Source organism: Microcebus murinus, chromosome 17 (assembly GCF_040939455.1).
Source record: "Microcebus murinus isolate Inina chromosome 17, M.murinus_Inina_mat1.0, whole genome shotgun sequence".
NCBI classification, from domain to species: domain Eukaryota; kingdom Metazoa; phylum Chordata; class Mammalia; order Primates; family Cheirogaleidae; genus Microcebus; species Microcebus murinus.
Window position 1 is genome coordinate 24810001 of NC_134120.1, and position 15075 is coordinate 24825075.

At 37.4% G+C, this 15075-nt stretch overlaps 1 protein-coding gene and 1 non-coding gene across 3 annotated transcripts in view; both read left to right on the top strand.

Annotated features, from left to right (window-relative positions):
• The window catches only part of SKOR2 (SKI family transcriptional corepressor 2), a 43614-nt gene that overhangs the window by 8373 nt on the left and 20166 nt on the right, over positions 1-15075 (top strand). The window contains exons 5-6 of one of the 2 annotated variants that reach the window (XM_020282355.2): positions 11566-11631; positions 12010-12108. In XM_020282355.2, coding sequence (XP_020137944.1) covers positions 11566-11631; positions 12010-12108 — 165 coding nt within the window. Of the gene's footprint in view, positions 1-11393; positions 11436-11565; positions 11632-12009; positions 12109-15075 lie in introns of those variants that run through there. The other variant, XM_075993763.1, reaches the window with a different exon arrangement.
• Positions 8469-8575, top strand: LOC142861762 (U6 spliceosomal RNA). The gene has a single exon (XR_012912915.1). It is a non-coding gene; the product is annotated as a U6 spliceosomal RNA (small nuclear RNA).

A 15075-nucleotide genomic window follows, 5' to 3' on the forward strand; every position in this document is an offset into this window, starting at 1 on the left:
AGATTTAAAAGTAGCCCAATTTCTCCCATGCCTGGAAACCACAGACGGGGAGTCTATATGTACTCTAGTGAATGCAAATTAACTCGGGCCCTTTCAACTGCTGAAGTGAATTGAGACTTTTGCTAGGTCTGTGTTGTCCGACCAATGAGCACTTAGAGAATTCCCAGTCCTCTACCAAAATAGACAAAGCTCTGAAAGAGAATTTAAAAGCAGTGGCACTGTCAAGAACTTACTTAATTTGGGGGAATTTTTATTTACTTTTTAAAAATTTTATGTATGACCTCATTTTCTAAGCAGGCCCTGTGAAGCCCAACGTCCAGTAAAATAAGAACTTGCATGTAGCAGTGACTGTGTATTTTTTTAATAATGTAACCCATTCAGAGGCAGGATATAGACCCTGCTTTCCATTCACTGATCTTAAAATAGGTTTTAATTTAGTGTTGCTGGTTAAAATTAGTACATTGTAATTTATATGCATTAATTTTAAGGTGGTTTTGACTGCCTAAATTTGGAAATTTTTATTTTGGAGTTGGCTATTGGTGATATTAACATTCAAATTATAATATACATGTATTTAGTATATTAACTAAATAATGCATTTAGACCTTGAACCTGACACCCCGAACTTCATTTAGCTACTAGATAAACATCAATCGTCATTAGTATACTTCTGCTAACATATATTTGGGCACAAATTTTAAAGGAATTTTTTTAAACTGTAAATATGTTATAAAAGATGTAAAATGTACAATAGCTTTTTCAAGAGGGAACAATGATTTGTACAAAACTATGGGATAATTTAATGTTTAAAATAGTTTCCATAAATTTAATGAGAAAATCCGAATTTCACAATTTTGAAATCATTTATTTTTAGGAACTTTAATTTCCTATACTGCATTTACAGCTAGTATTCATAATTTGTATAAAGTTTTAAGCTAACATTTCAACAACTGTGCATACCCATTAGAATTTTAAATGTATTAGAACAGAGTTATATGCTCTTCATTTCCTATCTTAATTATTAAGAGTCTCTGTATAATTGTTAAAACCTGAATTTCTCTCTTTCATCTTCCTCTGACTTGAATGGATTTTGCAAACAAGTTCCTGGCCTGAAAGGGGTTTATTTTTCCCATATTTGTTGAGTCCAGTAAACTCTGAAAAGCCATCAGAACCCTAGAATGATCGCCAGAGTGAACAAAAACCATGGCATTCACTGTTGTTTGATTCAAATGGAAATATAAATGCTAAAAGAAAGGAAGTAAAAGTATAGTCAAGATCTGTGTTCACATAAAAATTCCACAGTGCCTGGAGCTCAGGACGATACCATCAATAGTTATATTTGTGATAACACCTAGTCAGACTATTGATATATTGCTAGTCCCTTCCTTACAATAATTAATTTGATACAGATTCCCAGAGAAACTCGTTCCTCATTGATTTTCCATATCACAATTTCATTCTCACATTATTCAGGAAAGCATGTAGGTAGTAGATTATACAATATTATCTCATCCAGTATTGAATGGGAGACAGGTGAGATGTGGAAGGGATAAAAACATAGTATCAAAATGAGCAAATTTCAGGGGAAGGATATATTTTGTTAAATTGTTCTTGGAATCTTAGGTCGTGAGAACTTCATCCTTAAAGGTTTTTTTTTTCTTTTCCAAACATGTGAACATGATGTGTTAAACACCAAAAAGTGTTTAAGGGTTTGGGTTGTTGTAGGATTTAGCTCTGTGCGCATTCAGCTGTCCTTGCTTGTAGAAAAGATTAGATTATGGTCTTCATATTGAAATGCTCATTTGAGAAAAATCCCTGAGTGGGGGCCCTGTTGGCTCATGTTTTGATATTCATTTATTTACTTGTGGTCAGATTCCAGGAATGCATTTATTTGGCAAAGTGTCAAAAAGTCAGGGCCGGGCATGGTGGCTCATGCCTGTAATCCTAGCACTCTGGGAGGTGGCGGATTGCTCCAGGTCAGGAGTTCGAAACCAGCCTGAGTGAGACACCGTCTCTACTAAAAATAGAAAGAAATTAATTGACCAACTAAAAATATATATACAAAAAATTAGCCGGGTGTGGTGGCGCATGCCTGTAGTCCCAGCTACTCGGGAAGCTGAGACAGTAGGATCACTTGAGCCCAGGATATTGAGGTTGCTGTGAGCTAGGCTGATGCCACTGCACTCACTCTAGCCTGGGCAACAAAGTGAGACTCTGTATCAAAAAAAAAAAAAAAAGTCAGATGAGCCCAGGTGATTATGAACATTTGTGATTAACTGTTTTGAAGTGGTAGCAGCCAAAGGCTTTATCCAGTACTCCCTACTTGTTAGTGGAGATACTTTTCCCTGTGTAGCAACTGTTAACTTCTACAAGAGAGCATTCACATTCATTTGTTTATGTACTCTTTGCTTCACAAATATCTTCAAATGCCTGTTGCTTGCTAAGTACTTTGCTAGACTCTGGGGATTCAGAGATGGACTTCAACAGCAGTCCTTGCCCTCAGATTGCTTCCAATCAAGAAGCAGGGGCAGATTGGTTGGAATGTAGTATGAGTAGTTTAATGGTGGTCTGCACAAAATCCCATCCAATAAGGTTTATATAACCATGCATCCCTTTAGCCAATGTTTAATTTATCTTGGACTCTTGGGTCACAAGAACTTTACTGGAAAATGTCAATATTAATTTCTATGCATATGTAGCTATAACATAGAAGAATGCAATGTCCTTTCAAACTGCCTGAGAAGTCAGTATGCAATTTATGATTTTTATATGAATTTTTTACTTCTGTCACAATCATAAATGTTTATCAGGAGATTTGTATGACCTTTCTGTAAACAAGTAAGGATTTAGACATACTTTTCGATGGTACATACTTGCTTTAATTGATCCCTAATACAAAGTTTAGCAACAATACTTAGTTTCAGTTGATTTTGTAGTTCATCATTTTAATTAAGTTTAGCCTTCCTTCAACCGCTCAGCCTTATTGGTAACTGTTACTTTTCTGCAATTTCAAAAAAATTAGATTTTTAAATGATTTTTTAAAAAAACCTCCCTGTTAGTGGTCATTAACCTTACACACAGCAGATATAATTATAATTCTGTATTATTAGAGAGACCAATCCATGAGGTTTTTAAGCAGCCAAAATTCCCCCAAAAGCCAGTAGAACTTTTTTCTATAGATCTCTTTAAAATTAAACCCATGCTTAAAACCAAGTCAGATAGATTAAAGGGATGGTAGTTTGGTCAAAATATTACCTACTCAAAAATATAAATGACAGTATTTCACTTGCAATTCCAGAGTAAGGTTTTGCATATCCATTTTGAATAACTTTTGTGAAGTTAAGTGATTTGAAATTGAATGCAGTGGGCTAAGCTGCTAAGACAGCTCAAAGCTATTCCAGGTCAAGGAAATCAGGTGAAGTGGAGTCATCCCCACTTTTCAATCCCTTTCACTTTAGAAATGCCAGCACCCGTGGACTCGTAGTGCAGCTGCATCTTGTATGTATAGAAGTTTTAAAATCAATTTGATTTTCACTGGTATGATTCTCTGGTGTACTTAATATGCTATGGACAGATTTCTGAGAATAGTAAGAAGCAATTACACTTCTCATGAATATATAGCGGATGAAGCACTCTGATTTATTATTCTATTCTATTTTAGAACATGCTTATGATTTTTTTTAAAAAAAAAAGCAAGAAAAGAAGAAACATTCTTAAAAGCACAGACGAGTAGATCTGAGTTTTAATTCTCAGATCTATTAGTGACTTTGGGTAAGCCCTTTAACTACTTTGTGCTCGAGTTTATCTACCTGTAAAATTTGATAAAACCCCCCACCTCTAATTTACTACCAACATTTAGTTACGTACAGTATATCCTGTGGTCTTTCAATATATGTATTTGAAATTAAATAATCCTCCTATTTCAAATATCAGTTTCTTTTATGAAACTTCTATGAAAAATTTCCTTCTTACTAATGATTTTTAAAAATCTATGTGGAACTCACAGAGATAGAGAAGGACAATGAAAACTTTCCAGAATAAAAATATTAAGTAGCATTAACTCACAACACTGTTGCAGCCCAACCAAGTTCATTGCCCCCTGCTCAAAGGGAAGGCAGCACACTGAGACAGCAGGAGTTACAGGGGAGAAAGAGTTTACTATCTCAGGGGCCATGGAAGGAGACAGAAGGAAATTCTCAAATCCATCTCCCAGAGAATTTGGGAGAAAGAGTTTTTAAAGGTAGTTTGGCAGACAAAGGGCTAGGCAGTTGGGTCTGCTGACTGGCTGGGTTCAGGGTAGAAGCAGAGGGGTGTAGAAATTGTCTTCTTGTGGTGAGTCAGTTCCCAGGTGACAGTCACGGTTGAGTTAGTTCCTTGGGCCACTGGTTTGAATGGCTCAGCCTGTCCGCTGGAATGCAGGGCCTGGAACATATCTCAAAAACTTACCTTAGGTTTCACAAGAGTGATGTTATCTATAGAAGTAATGAAGAAAGCTAAGAATCTTTATGACTATCAGCGATTTGACTCCTAAGTAGTAAGCAATTAGAGGAAAGCAAACTAGGGAACAATGGCTGGATATATATATATATATTTTAACTATGTCTATACCTTTGCAGAGTTCAGGCCCCTACTACAGTTCCCACCTTGTGGCCCTTTATTAATTTTACAAAAGACAGTTTTGACACCAGTTCTAAAACTCAAGAGAATTGTAAATGGACTCAAGATCCACTCATCCAAGATGTTTAATTTACTGATTTGAGAAGCAATATGTATACAACGTGCAATAAATTTTGATCATGAATTATACAGTTTGATGTAACTCTTAGTTTACTGCAATCCCACTGGTATTATTTAATCTTGTACTTGCTACTTTTTTTTTCTTTTTTTGCTAATGGAGTTAATATTTAGTTAGTTCATTCTGTAACATATGCTCTCCAGTGGTATTGATTTCTTTTTCTCTTCTGTTCTGTGACCTCTCTGAAGTGCCAAATGTCACAAGGGAAGTAGTTTAATGTAGAATTTAACACCAAGAAATTAGCAGAAGTCTGTGTCCCACTGATAGAGGAGAAAATTATTTAACCTTGCTTTCTATGTGATTGATTTTTGCCTTAATGCAAAGTGTTTTTAAAAACCTCACTAAACCACATATTGCGCTAAATTTTGGTTATTATTAAGTGTGCTAGTTATACTAACTGTAGATTAACTCTGACCCCATCCAAATTGTACCTCTAAAATAGTGTTAGAGAAAGAGCAAATAAAAATTCCAGAAAATCTCAGTTAAAGCCAGATGAAAAGGTTAAGATAAATTATTAAAATTCAGAGTTTATTTGGGAATTATACATGTGTGCATGGAGTTTCTGTTCAACAGGGGCCAGGCCCTCTGCTGGGGTCGTTGGGAGGCAAGAGGGCAGAACCTTAGCCCAGCCCCCAAAGTCATGACAGTGCATTAGGAACAGCATGCAGAGACCCTTTGCAGCTTTGGGACATGACTTCCCTTCCCAGGTGTGCTCTCCTGCACTAGAACAGACATTAGCACACGAGTCTCCATGAACTAAAGAAAATGTGACTCTCGACTGAAATTATCATTCTTCATCCAAATGTTAGAGTGCACATGTATTTCATGACGCAGCCCCAAACCAAAATAATTTTATTTACTAAATTTACCTTTGAGTATGCAATTAAATAACACACATTTTTCTATAAAAGGAAGCATTTTCTCCAAATGTTTTTCAAGTGTTGTCAACAACAATACTGGGAGAACACAGAAGCTCTTTCAGTGATAAGCAACTTGCTAGCCCCTGGGGCTGTGGGCTGGGGCAGTGTTTCTAAGCTGGTTGCAGGCTCCAGGGAGAATTTAAAAGGGAGATAGCCAAGACAAGGAGTAGGAAACCAAGTGGGGATGAAAGGAAAGGGGAGGAGAGAGAATGTATGTCCCATAGAAGGGATAAGTGAATGCCAAATGTTTTATTCTTTATTCAAATGACAAGAGCTTCATGTTGTACCCTATATCCATAGTATACCCCATACACATGCAGGGTACAATATTTGAATGATCTTATTTATTGAATTCAGAGTTTAGCTTGAGAACAGTGACGTCTGTTTAATCGACTTCTCCTGTCCCATGTCTACCAACAGGACAGGTCTTCTGACCTACTTATTTGACTTTTATAATTAAATGAGCTACAAAACTGTAAGGCATTTTTGCCCTTGGAGGCCACAGCAGACATATATGTTAATTACTATTTTCAGATCTTGGTTAAAATTCAATTCTATGGTTTTGTTTGTCCCTAAAAGAAATTTTCAAAATGTCAGATGAGAGCAAAACTTATTTTCTGTTGGAACATCACAAACTTCCCAGTAAACTGAAATTATAGCTAGCTTAATTTAGTCAGAATATACAAATGGATCAAAATGTGCTTTTTTTACTCATAGGAATGAGGCAGTGTTTTAAAATTCCTCATGGCCAGGCATAATGGCTTATGCCTGTAATCCGACATTTTGGGAGGCCAAGGTGAGAAGATTGCTTGAGACCAAGAGTTCGAGACCAGCCTGAGCAACATAGCTAAATAAAAAAATTAGCCTGCCATGGTGGCACTTCCCTATAGTCCCAGCTATTTGGGAGGCTGAGGCAGAAGGATTGCTTGAGCACAGGAGATTGAGGTTGCTGTGAGCTGTGATGATGCCACTGCACTCTATTTTAGCAGAGCTCCAGCAAACTGTCTCCAAAAAACAAAAACAAAAAAAAACTCTTCATGACAATTGAGAATTTATAATAGCATTAGTGGGTATGTCTTTCATAGGCCATAATGAATTAAATTAAGTGTAATAAGTATTTGTGGAATGTGTATTGTACCCCTTTCTAAGGTAGAGGTGATGGGGGTTACCCATAGGGCAGGATCTCCCTGCCCTCAGAAAATATATTTTCTAGCTGGGGAAGACCAAACTAACATATAGGTAAACACTAGAATCCTGGCTACAAAAGGGCAGCGTAAAGATGATAAACTCTAAGCACTTCAGCCCAGGAAGGGATGGATAAGTAGGATTTGCAAAAGTTGGGAAAGGCTTAGGGAAGAGAAATGTCTTAGTCTGGTCATGCTGCTATAACAAAAATACCATGGACTGAATGGCTTAAACAATATTGGTTTCTTGGGGGGGGGGGAATGGGCATTTATTGAAACCTTAAAATCTGTACCCCCATAATATGCCAAAATAAAAAAAAAATTAAAAAAAAAAAAACAATATTGGTTTCTCATGGTTCTGGAAGCTGTGAAGTCCAAGATCAAGGCACTGGCAGATTCAGGGTCTGGTGCTGTGTTCTTATTTGGTGAAAAAGGGGCAAGAGGGCTCTCTAGGGTCTCTTTTATAAGGGCACTAATCCCATTCCTAATACCATCACCTTGGGAGTTAGGATTTCAACATACAAATTTTGGAGAGGACACAAACATTCAGTCCATAACAAGTAGGGACTTGGTGGCATTCTGATTTCAAATGGACAGGGAAGAGAAGGGAGGCTTCCTTAGGCCAGAGAAACAGTATGAGGCAGAGCCAGGCAGCAGATGTGAGAAATAAAGTCTAGAATAAAGGGTTCCTGTTTGGTAATAGGGTAATACAGGTTGGCTCAGCAGGTGGGACAAGGATATGGGCGAAACTGGGGGCTTTGGGGGAGGAATTTAAAGTGAATTCTTTGATGGAGATCACAGGGAGAGCCACTGTAAGTTCTTGAGCAGAGTGTGCCATGATATTCAAGAGAAAGTAATTATTCTTGTGCCTTGAAAGGTAGTGCTTTGAATCTATTGGTTGTTTTTCATTTTGTTTTTTTTTTCCTTGTATATTCCCACCTTCTCCTCATTTGCCATGAACTGCTCATGTCTGCTTCAGCATGGCACATTCTCATGCTCCTCTCTCCTGGACCTAGTTCTCTCATGACTATGGGAGGGCAGAACCAAGGGTAGGGTGGAACATTCACCTAGAACACGGGACCACCTGATGTTGGGGGACCCTGGAGGGAGCTGGAAAGCAGGACTTCTGTGGTCCCAGGTTCTCTGGCCTCCAGCTGCACACAGAAGCAGTGTAGCTTCCCTGACATGACCCTGTGTGGCCTCTGCCCTTTTGGGCAAGGAGGATTCTTGGAAACCACACAGGTCACAATGAACTGATCCCACAAACGTGCTCTTCTGGAGTGCTGATGCAGACACCCCGCCCCCAGGAGCAACTTTCAATCACATCCATCCATGGGATGCATTTTTTCTATTTCAGTATATGATGGGAGTACGTGCATTTTTGCCCTAATTACTCATTACTCTCCAGCTTCAAACCACCTCACTGTTTTCTTCTACAATCTGACTTAGACATGTTTGAGGCCAGGCCTCTGAGAAAGTTGCTCCTTCTATGTATAATTTTCTCTAATATAACTCCACACAATTAACATCTCTATGCTTTTTGTAATATTTTTTTAAAAGGGGAATATAGTGCTCATTTCAGCAGCACATATACCAAAATTGGAACAATACTGGTAAGATTAGCATGGCCTCTGCACAAAGATGACACACAAATTCGCGAAGCCTTCCCTATTTTGCTAAAAAGGGAGGAGGAAATACAGAGGAAAGGAAAGTAAGCATTTTAATTTTTTAATTTCTCTGAAACCCATTCATTAATTTTGAAAAAGTAAAATGCATCTAACCTGATAAAATCTTCATAAAAATTGGAAGCTCCCTGTCAATTAAATCACATTTATTTAATCTAGTATTAGACTGCCTTTTTTTTTTTAACCAGATGGAAAACATTAGCAGTAATAGTGAACAAACATATCCAGGCTCCCAGAGGTCATTTTTAACCACCATTAACAATCTGGTTTTCACAGATTAGTAATATACAAAAGGCAACAGTCCAGTAAAATATACACAAAAGGCAGCTGAAGCTTCTGTGCTCCTTATCTACCTAACATTTAGCCCTCTTAAAAAGCCCTTTGTAAGTGAGACCTTTGAATCTTCTAAGCTTAAAATTGGCAAATGGTCCCCAGAAGTTGCAGTAAAATAGCTGTTTGAAATAGACACTGATGCAAAATGTTAATAAAACCTCCACAGAGCTGATGAAGAGAAAAGCTTATTATTAATGTCAGATTTGCCGTGGTTAATATCATTTACATTTACTAGCTACTTGTTTAATGGTTTCATACTCATGTAAAGCTATTTGTTTAGTGATTTCATACCCATACCCATGTAGTAGCTTTATGTGGTATGGAAGTAGAAGTAGAAAAGAAATGCATTTTGACATATCCTATTTTAATTTTTAAATTTAGTTATCTAACTGAAACATGATGTAAGATGAATAGTCCACAAAAATATACTAATAAATCAAAAAGAATATAGTCTATAATGTGATAAGAACACAGTTTCTAGAATTGCCTATTCAGGAATAAAGATCTTATTTAAATGATGTTTTGAGCGCTTGAGAAAGTTGTAGAATGACACCATTTCATTATGCCCAGTAGATAATGCAGAGATATGTGCATGTTTGTTTCTTCCCTTGTTCAGATTCAACGTTGTAGGTGAGCATGAACCTTCCATACATTTAACTGGTTAACTGAGACTAGAGTAAACACAGGCAAAATTGCATATACTATGCAGTTATCTTCACTTCAAAAGACCATTATTCTTGGTTTATATATTAATGATTTGTTATCAACCTTCATGTTTCTCTTCTTTTAGATAATAGTATTGTCTAGGAATAATGATACATTGAGGTCTATATTTAAAAAGTTTCACAGGTATTTCCTCATTATTTTCTTATTATATGAAGAAGAAAGCCAAGGTGTTGAGGTTCAAGGGTACATCTGAGCGTTTAAAGAGAGATCACATCCAAAATGAAAGTGGAAATGAGGTTACGTGGATATGATCTAGATATTATAGAAAATGCCTGCTATTAAGGAACTTGAGGATGCTAAGGATATTATCAGACTCTTTCCCCTAACTATGCATGTGTCCTGGAATATTTGCATATATGTATCTTTACATGTATGTATTTAGACACACACACGCACACATTACTGGACTGAATCCCAGTCCAGTAATGCACAGTCCTGACAGTCATCAGGTGAAATGCAGAATCACCATTTATAATGTCACGTTGAAGATTTTCTTTTCTGTCCATGATACTATTAGCTGTTGCTTTGGGGAAAGATTCTGTTTCCTTCTTTGCAGACATTTTTACCTTGACAATGAAATCTCCCAGTATTCCTACAAGTGCCCAGGGCCATTACAATCTATTTCTTTCTAAGGGAAATAAAGTAGTAAGGAGATAATTGAAATGATGAATTCTGGCCCATGCTGTAATTTAGAATTACAACCTCCTGGGGTCCCTTTCAGAAACAACTAAAGACAACTTCTTGAGTGCTTACTTTGTGTCCAGCACTGTGCTAGGCACTCACTGGCCATACAGAAAAGATACAGCCCCTGCCTCCAAGTAGCACTCAGTCTACTTTGTGAGGAAGGGGGTAAGCAAACAGCGCCATGCCCAAGACCCTGCAAAGGGGCCACAGAAGAGGGATCAGTCACTCCTGGGAGTGGGGGAGGGGAATCCATAAAACCCCAGGAGTCCCTTTGTCCTTGCTGCCGTATCTCTTCAGACAGAAACAGAAAGCTTAACTGAATTATTTGAGTATTGTGAATAGCAGGTTGAAAGTTGAAAAAAAAAATTTCTGATAAACTAAATGACTGGATTTGTTCGGCTTATTTAGTTTTTCTGGCTTATGTAGACTCAATTTATGACTGTAGATAAACACATTTTCTTAGTTTGCCATCATTCTAATTAGCGCATAAGCTAAATAGGTGAGAATAACAATTTAACCTTTATTCACAATGTAATTGTTACTGGTCGGAGATGAGTAGTTAAGAGACTATCAGCAAGCAAGTAAATATTTACAAACTCACATAGGCTAATTTATTTCGCATCTCTGTTTTAGGTTGATTTTTCTTCATTTTAAACAAACTACAATTGTTAAGAAACCCCTCGAGGCTTATAAATTCTCTAGGAAGGACAACTCAAAGCCCCCATCACCAACCCCTACACGCACTTCTTTTTCACTGTCCCAGATCTTGGTGGCCCAAGAAGGCTGGGAGCCCCCTGCTTCTGCAGTCTTGGGGGGCTTTCTTCCCGTTGCAGCCAGGCTTCCTCGCTTCAAGGAGTCATGGGACTCTGATCAGATTTTTACCAGAAATCTAGACTTCCAGCTTCCTCTTTTGCCCATTCTAGCGATTATCTCCGTTGCGAAGGATGGATAGTAATGAGGGCCCCACGGCGGGGGATAACTTTTCAGGAATCTGCTTTCACCGAGCTGCCATCGAAGGCCGGGCAGGCTCTGTCCTCATTTTCCACAGCTCTCCTGCGTGGTTCAGGGGAATTGTGCGCGAGCAAATGAAGAGAACATTTGGTTCTGAGGACTTCTAAGTTCAGGTCATAGTAAATAAGCTCCTTTGCAGATATTAAAAGAAAATGACAAGAAAAAAAAAACAAAAACAGAAAATAGTCTATACAAAACTAATAATATTTTTTCTTCTTTTTTTAAAGGTGAACACACACAAGAAACCAATTCACCTCATTCACTCAAAAAGGATGTGGAAAATATGGGGAAAGGTAAAGAAAAGTTGTAATTCTGTAGAACTTCTCTTAGCTTTCAAAAACTGGAGATAATAGGAGGATATTTTTGTTCTACACCATATTTTAAGCTTGACAAGCAACATATGAATAATATATGGACCATTGGGTGGATATAATTGAGATTAATGCATACATATCAATCAATACATGACACTGTAATATAATACTTTAAAATAATATATTACATTGATTTATATTCATGGATTTCTGCACAAAATCTATCCTATGTCTATGCAACACTTTTTAAACTGGTAAAATATTTTGTCTTATAATAATAAATTGCCATATATAACAGTTCTCTGGAGAGTTATTTATAAAGATTAGTAAAATGACTCTTCTTTTTTTCTTTATTAGAAGAACTTCAGAAGGTTTTATTTGAACAAATAGATTTACGAAGACGACTAGAACAAGAATTTCAAGTGTTAAAAGGAAACACATCTTTCCCAGTATTCAGTAAGAAATCTTTTTTATTTCATTGCATTTGTGATCATTGAAGACATTTCTATTATTAGGCTTAAAGAATGTGATTCTAAATATTAAGTAATAGTGCAAAGCAACAGTCTTCCTAGTCTGTCTAAATATTCATAAATTTAATTTTCTCTTATTTATGCTTTGAATCAACTCACAGATGAAATGTCTTACAAGAACCTTTTGGTATATATTTATTGATAGACATTTGTACATGTGTGTTGTGTGTATCTTAAAATATTTCTGTAAATATGTAATTCAATATCTAAATATATTTAGATAAAATTTAGATTATAAATTTTAAATCAAAAGAACTACTCAGGTATTTATATTCTCTAAGGTAGGGAAAACAAAAAAAAAAGTAATTTCTGAATAACTTCCTGGTGCTTGAGCTATGTATAAATATGAAAATGTAAACTTTAACAATTCAATGTACACAAATCTATTTCATTAAATCAAATTGGTATAATTTTAATAGTTTTAGATTTTCCATTCATATTTAATGTTAAAATTCCATTTTAAATTTGGGGGAAGGAGCTATTATAGCCTAAAAACTATTGGTTCTACACTAAAAGGCTTGGAATTTCCAAAGATTTTATGGCAGGTGTCCAGATTTCTAAAATTTACCTGCCCTAGTCTGGATCATATTTGGAAAAACACATCACCGAAGTGTTTTTCAAGCTTTTTGGAGTTTCATTTAGTCACATTCCCCTCTCCAGAGAAAGGAAGGGGAAAAGCAAATAGTATGCAAACTTATTTTCCTAATTACATACATTGAAAATTAATTTTCTTCTGAGACACTTTTTTAAGAGTGTCAGCATGCCCCCTGTTATTAATTCAGGCATCACAAAACTCAAGTTGGCAATTCCTGTGCTAGAGCCAAACCAGCATCTGGAAGGTTCTTCAGTAATTGTGATAATTTCAATGTCAGCCCGAAGGTCTGCACTCCCCAGAGCTTCCAAATGTAATAATCATCAGCACAACTGAACGATATACTTGGGGAGCGGTTTTGAATAGTGCCAGTGTCCTGTATCATGAACGCCAAACTGAGTTTCAGCAGAAAGCTTAGTGGGGGTCACAATGAAGAGGTACTCTGTGATGGAAGAGAGCTCTGGCCACAGGGCCAGTAGGGTCTGCCACGTCTGTGATCCCCCATACCTAAAGAGGGGTTTGGAGCTCATGGAGCTTCAGGTATTCTGAATTCAGAGATGCCTACTGGGTCTTAGAATAGGATTGAGAAAAGGAAAATGGCCAATAGCTTTTTTTTTTTTTTTTTTTTTTGGAGACAGAGTCTCGCTCTGGCTCCATCACCCCAGCCAGAGGCAGTAGCATTATTACAGCTCACTGCAACCTCAAATTCCTAGGCTAAAGTAATTCTGCCTCAGCCTCCTGAGTAGCTGAGACGATGTTGAGTAGCACGTGCCACTATGCCTGGCTGATGTTTTCTATTTTTAGTAGAGACGGAGTCTCACTCTTGCTCAGGCTGATATCGAACTCCTGGCCTCAAGCAATCCACCTGGCTCAGCTTCCCAGAGTGCTAGGATTGCAGGCATGAGCCACCGTGCCCAACCAGCCAATAGCTTTTGATAGTGTATTTAGGAGCATCATAATATTTGTAGTTTTGTGAAAAGGAAAAACATATTATCAAAATATCTTTAAAATCATTAGAAAGAAGTGCTTCCAAAGGACCCAGGATTCTCCAACTTCTAAAACTGTATCTTAAGAAAAGCTACACAGTTCCTTGCAGCAAGGAGCAGACATTGAATGATTCGTTTCTCCATAAGCTGATGTTTACCTAATTGTTGAGTTTGCAAATCCCTGCTTTTTAGATCCAGCAGAGTGGGTCCAAGTCCCATTGAATCCCTAATGCTCCCTCGTAACTCCCTATGAAGCCATAATTGATCCCATTAATAAAAGCTAATTAATAATCATCTCAAGGAATTAAGTAATTCACAGTAATTTATATTTTCCTTATTAACTGCTCTATCGTACAACATGTTTCCGTTAAACAGAAACATTAGAACGTTACAGTGCAACTGGCCAGTTTCGATTCAGACCTATCATTCATCATTTTTATCAAAATTAATATGCATCCTCTGTGATTGCCACATATATGAAACACTTTAGTTAAACAGCAATAAAAAAATTTCCTCTTTTTTCTGTAACGTACTCCACTGACCAAGGAAGTGGCATGTGTGTGCCCAAGTTTGAATAATGCGTGGTTTAGACACACCACAAAGAGGCAGTCAATTTCACACGGATGAAAATAGCAAATACATATTATGTGCTTGTTAACTAAATGTGAAGGGCTGTGAGGCTAGCAGACAGATTTAGATTCACTCAGACAAAAAGAGGAAAACTGAATTTTGGAAAGCTGTCGGAAGGAAGCATAGATAATTCTCATGAGAGTTTTGCAAAGCTTTTTACTGGGCAGTACAGAGGCACTCACAATCACAACACCTAAAATTCAGTTCCTTTAGGCCACTGGGGACCCAGGCTAGGAGCTGTATCATGTGACTTTTAAGAATGCAGGCTCAAAAATCTACCAGACTCGAGTTCACTTTTGGGCTCTACTATTTTGCTGGTTGTATGATCTTGGAAACTATAAAATGGGGCAAATGATTCCTGTCTCATTGGAGGATGAGGGGACTAAGTGGCAGGGTCCATGTGACGTGCTGCGCACCTACTGAGCACCAAATAAGTGCTCAGTAAATGTCAGCTGCACTTGTGATGGTGATTATGAAGCAAAAGGAGGGAAAAGAGAGGGTATTGAGCTCTAGAAAAGCATTTCTAAAATTGGGTCCAGGCCAGGCATAGTGGCTCATGCCTGTAATCCTAGCACTCTGGGAGGCCGAGGTGGGAGGATCACTTGAGGTCAGGACTTCGAGACCAGCCTGAGCAAGAGTGAGACCCCATCTCTACTAAAAATAGAAAGAAATTAATTGGCCAACT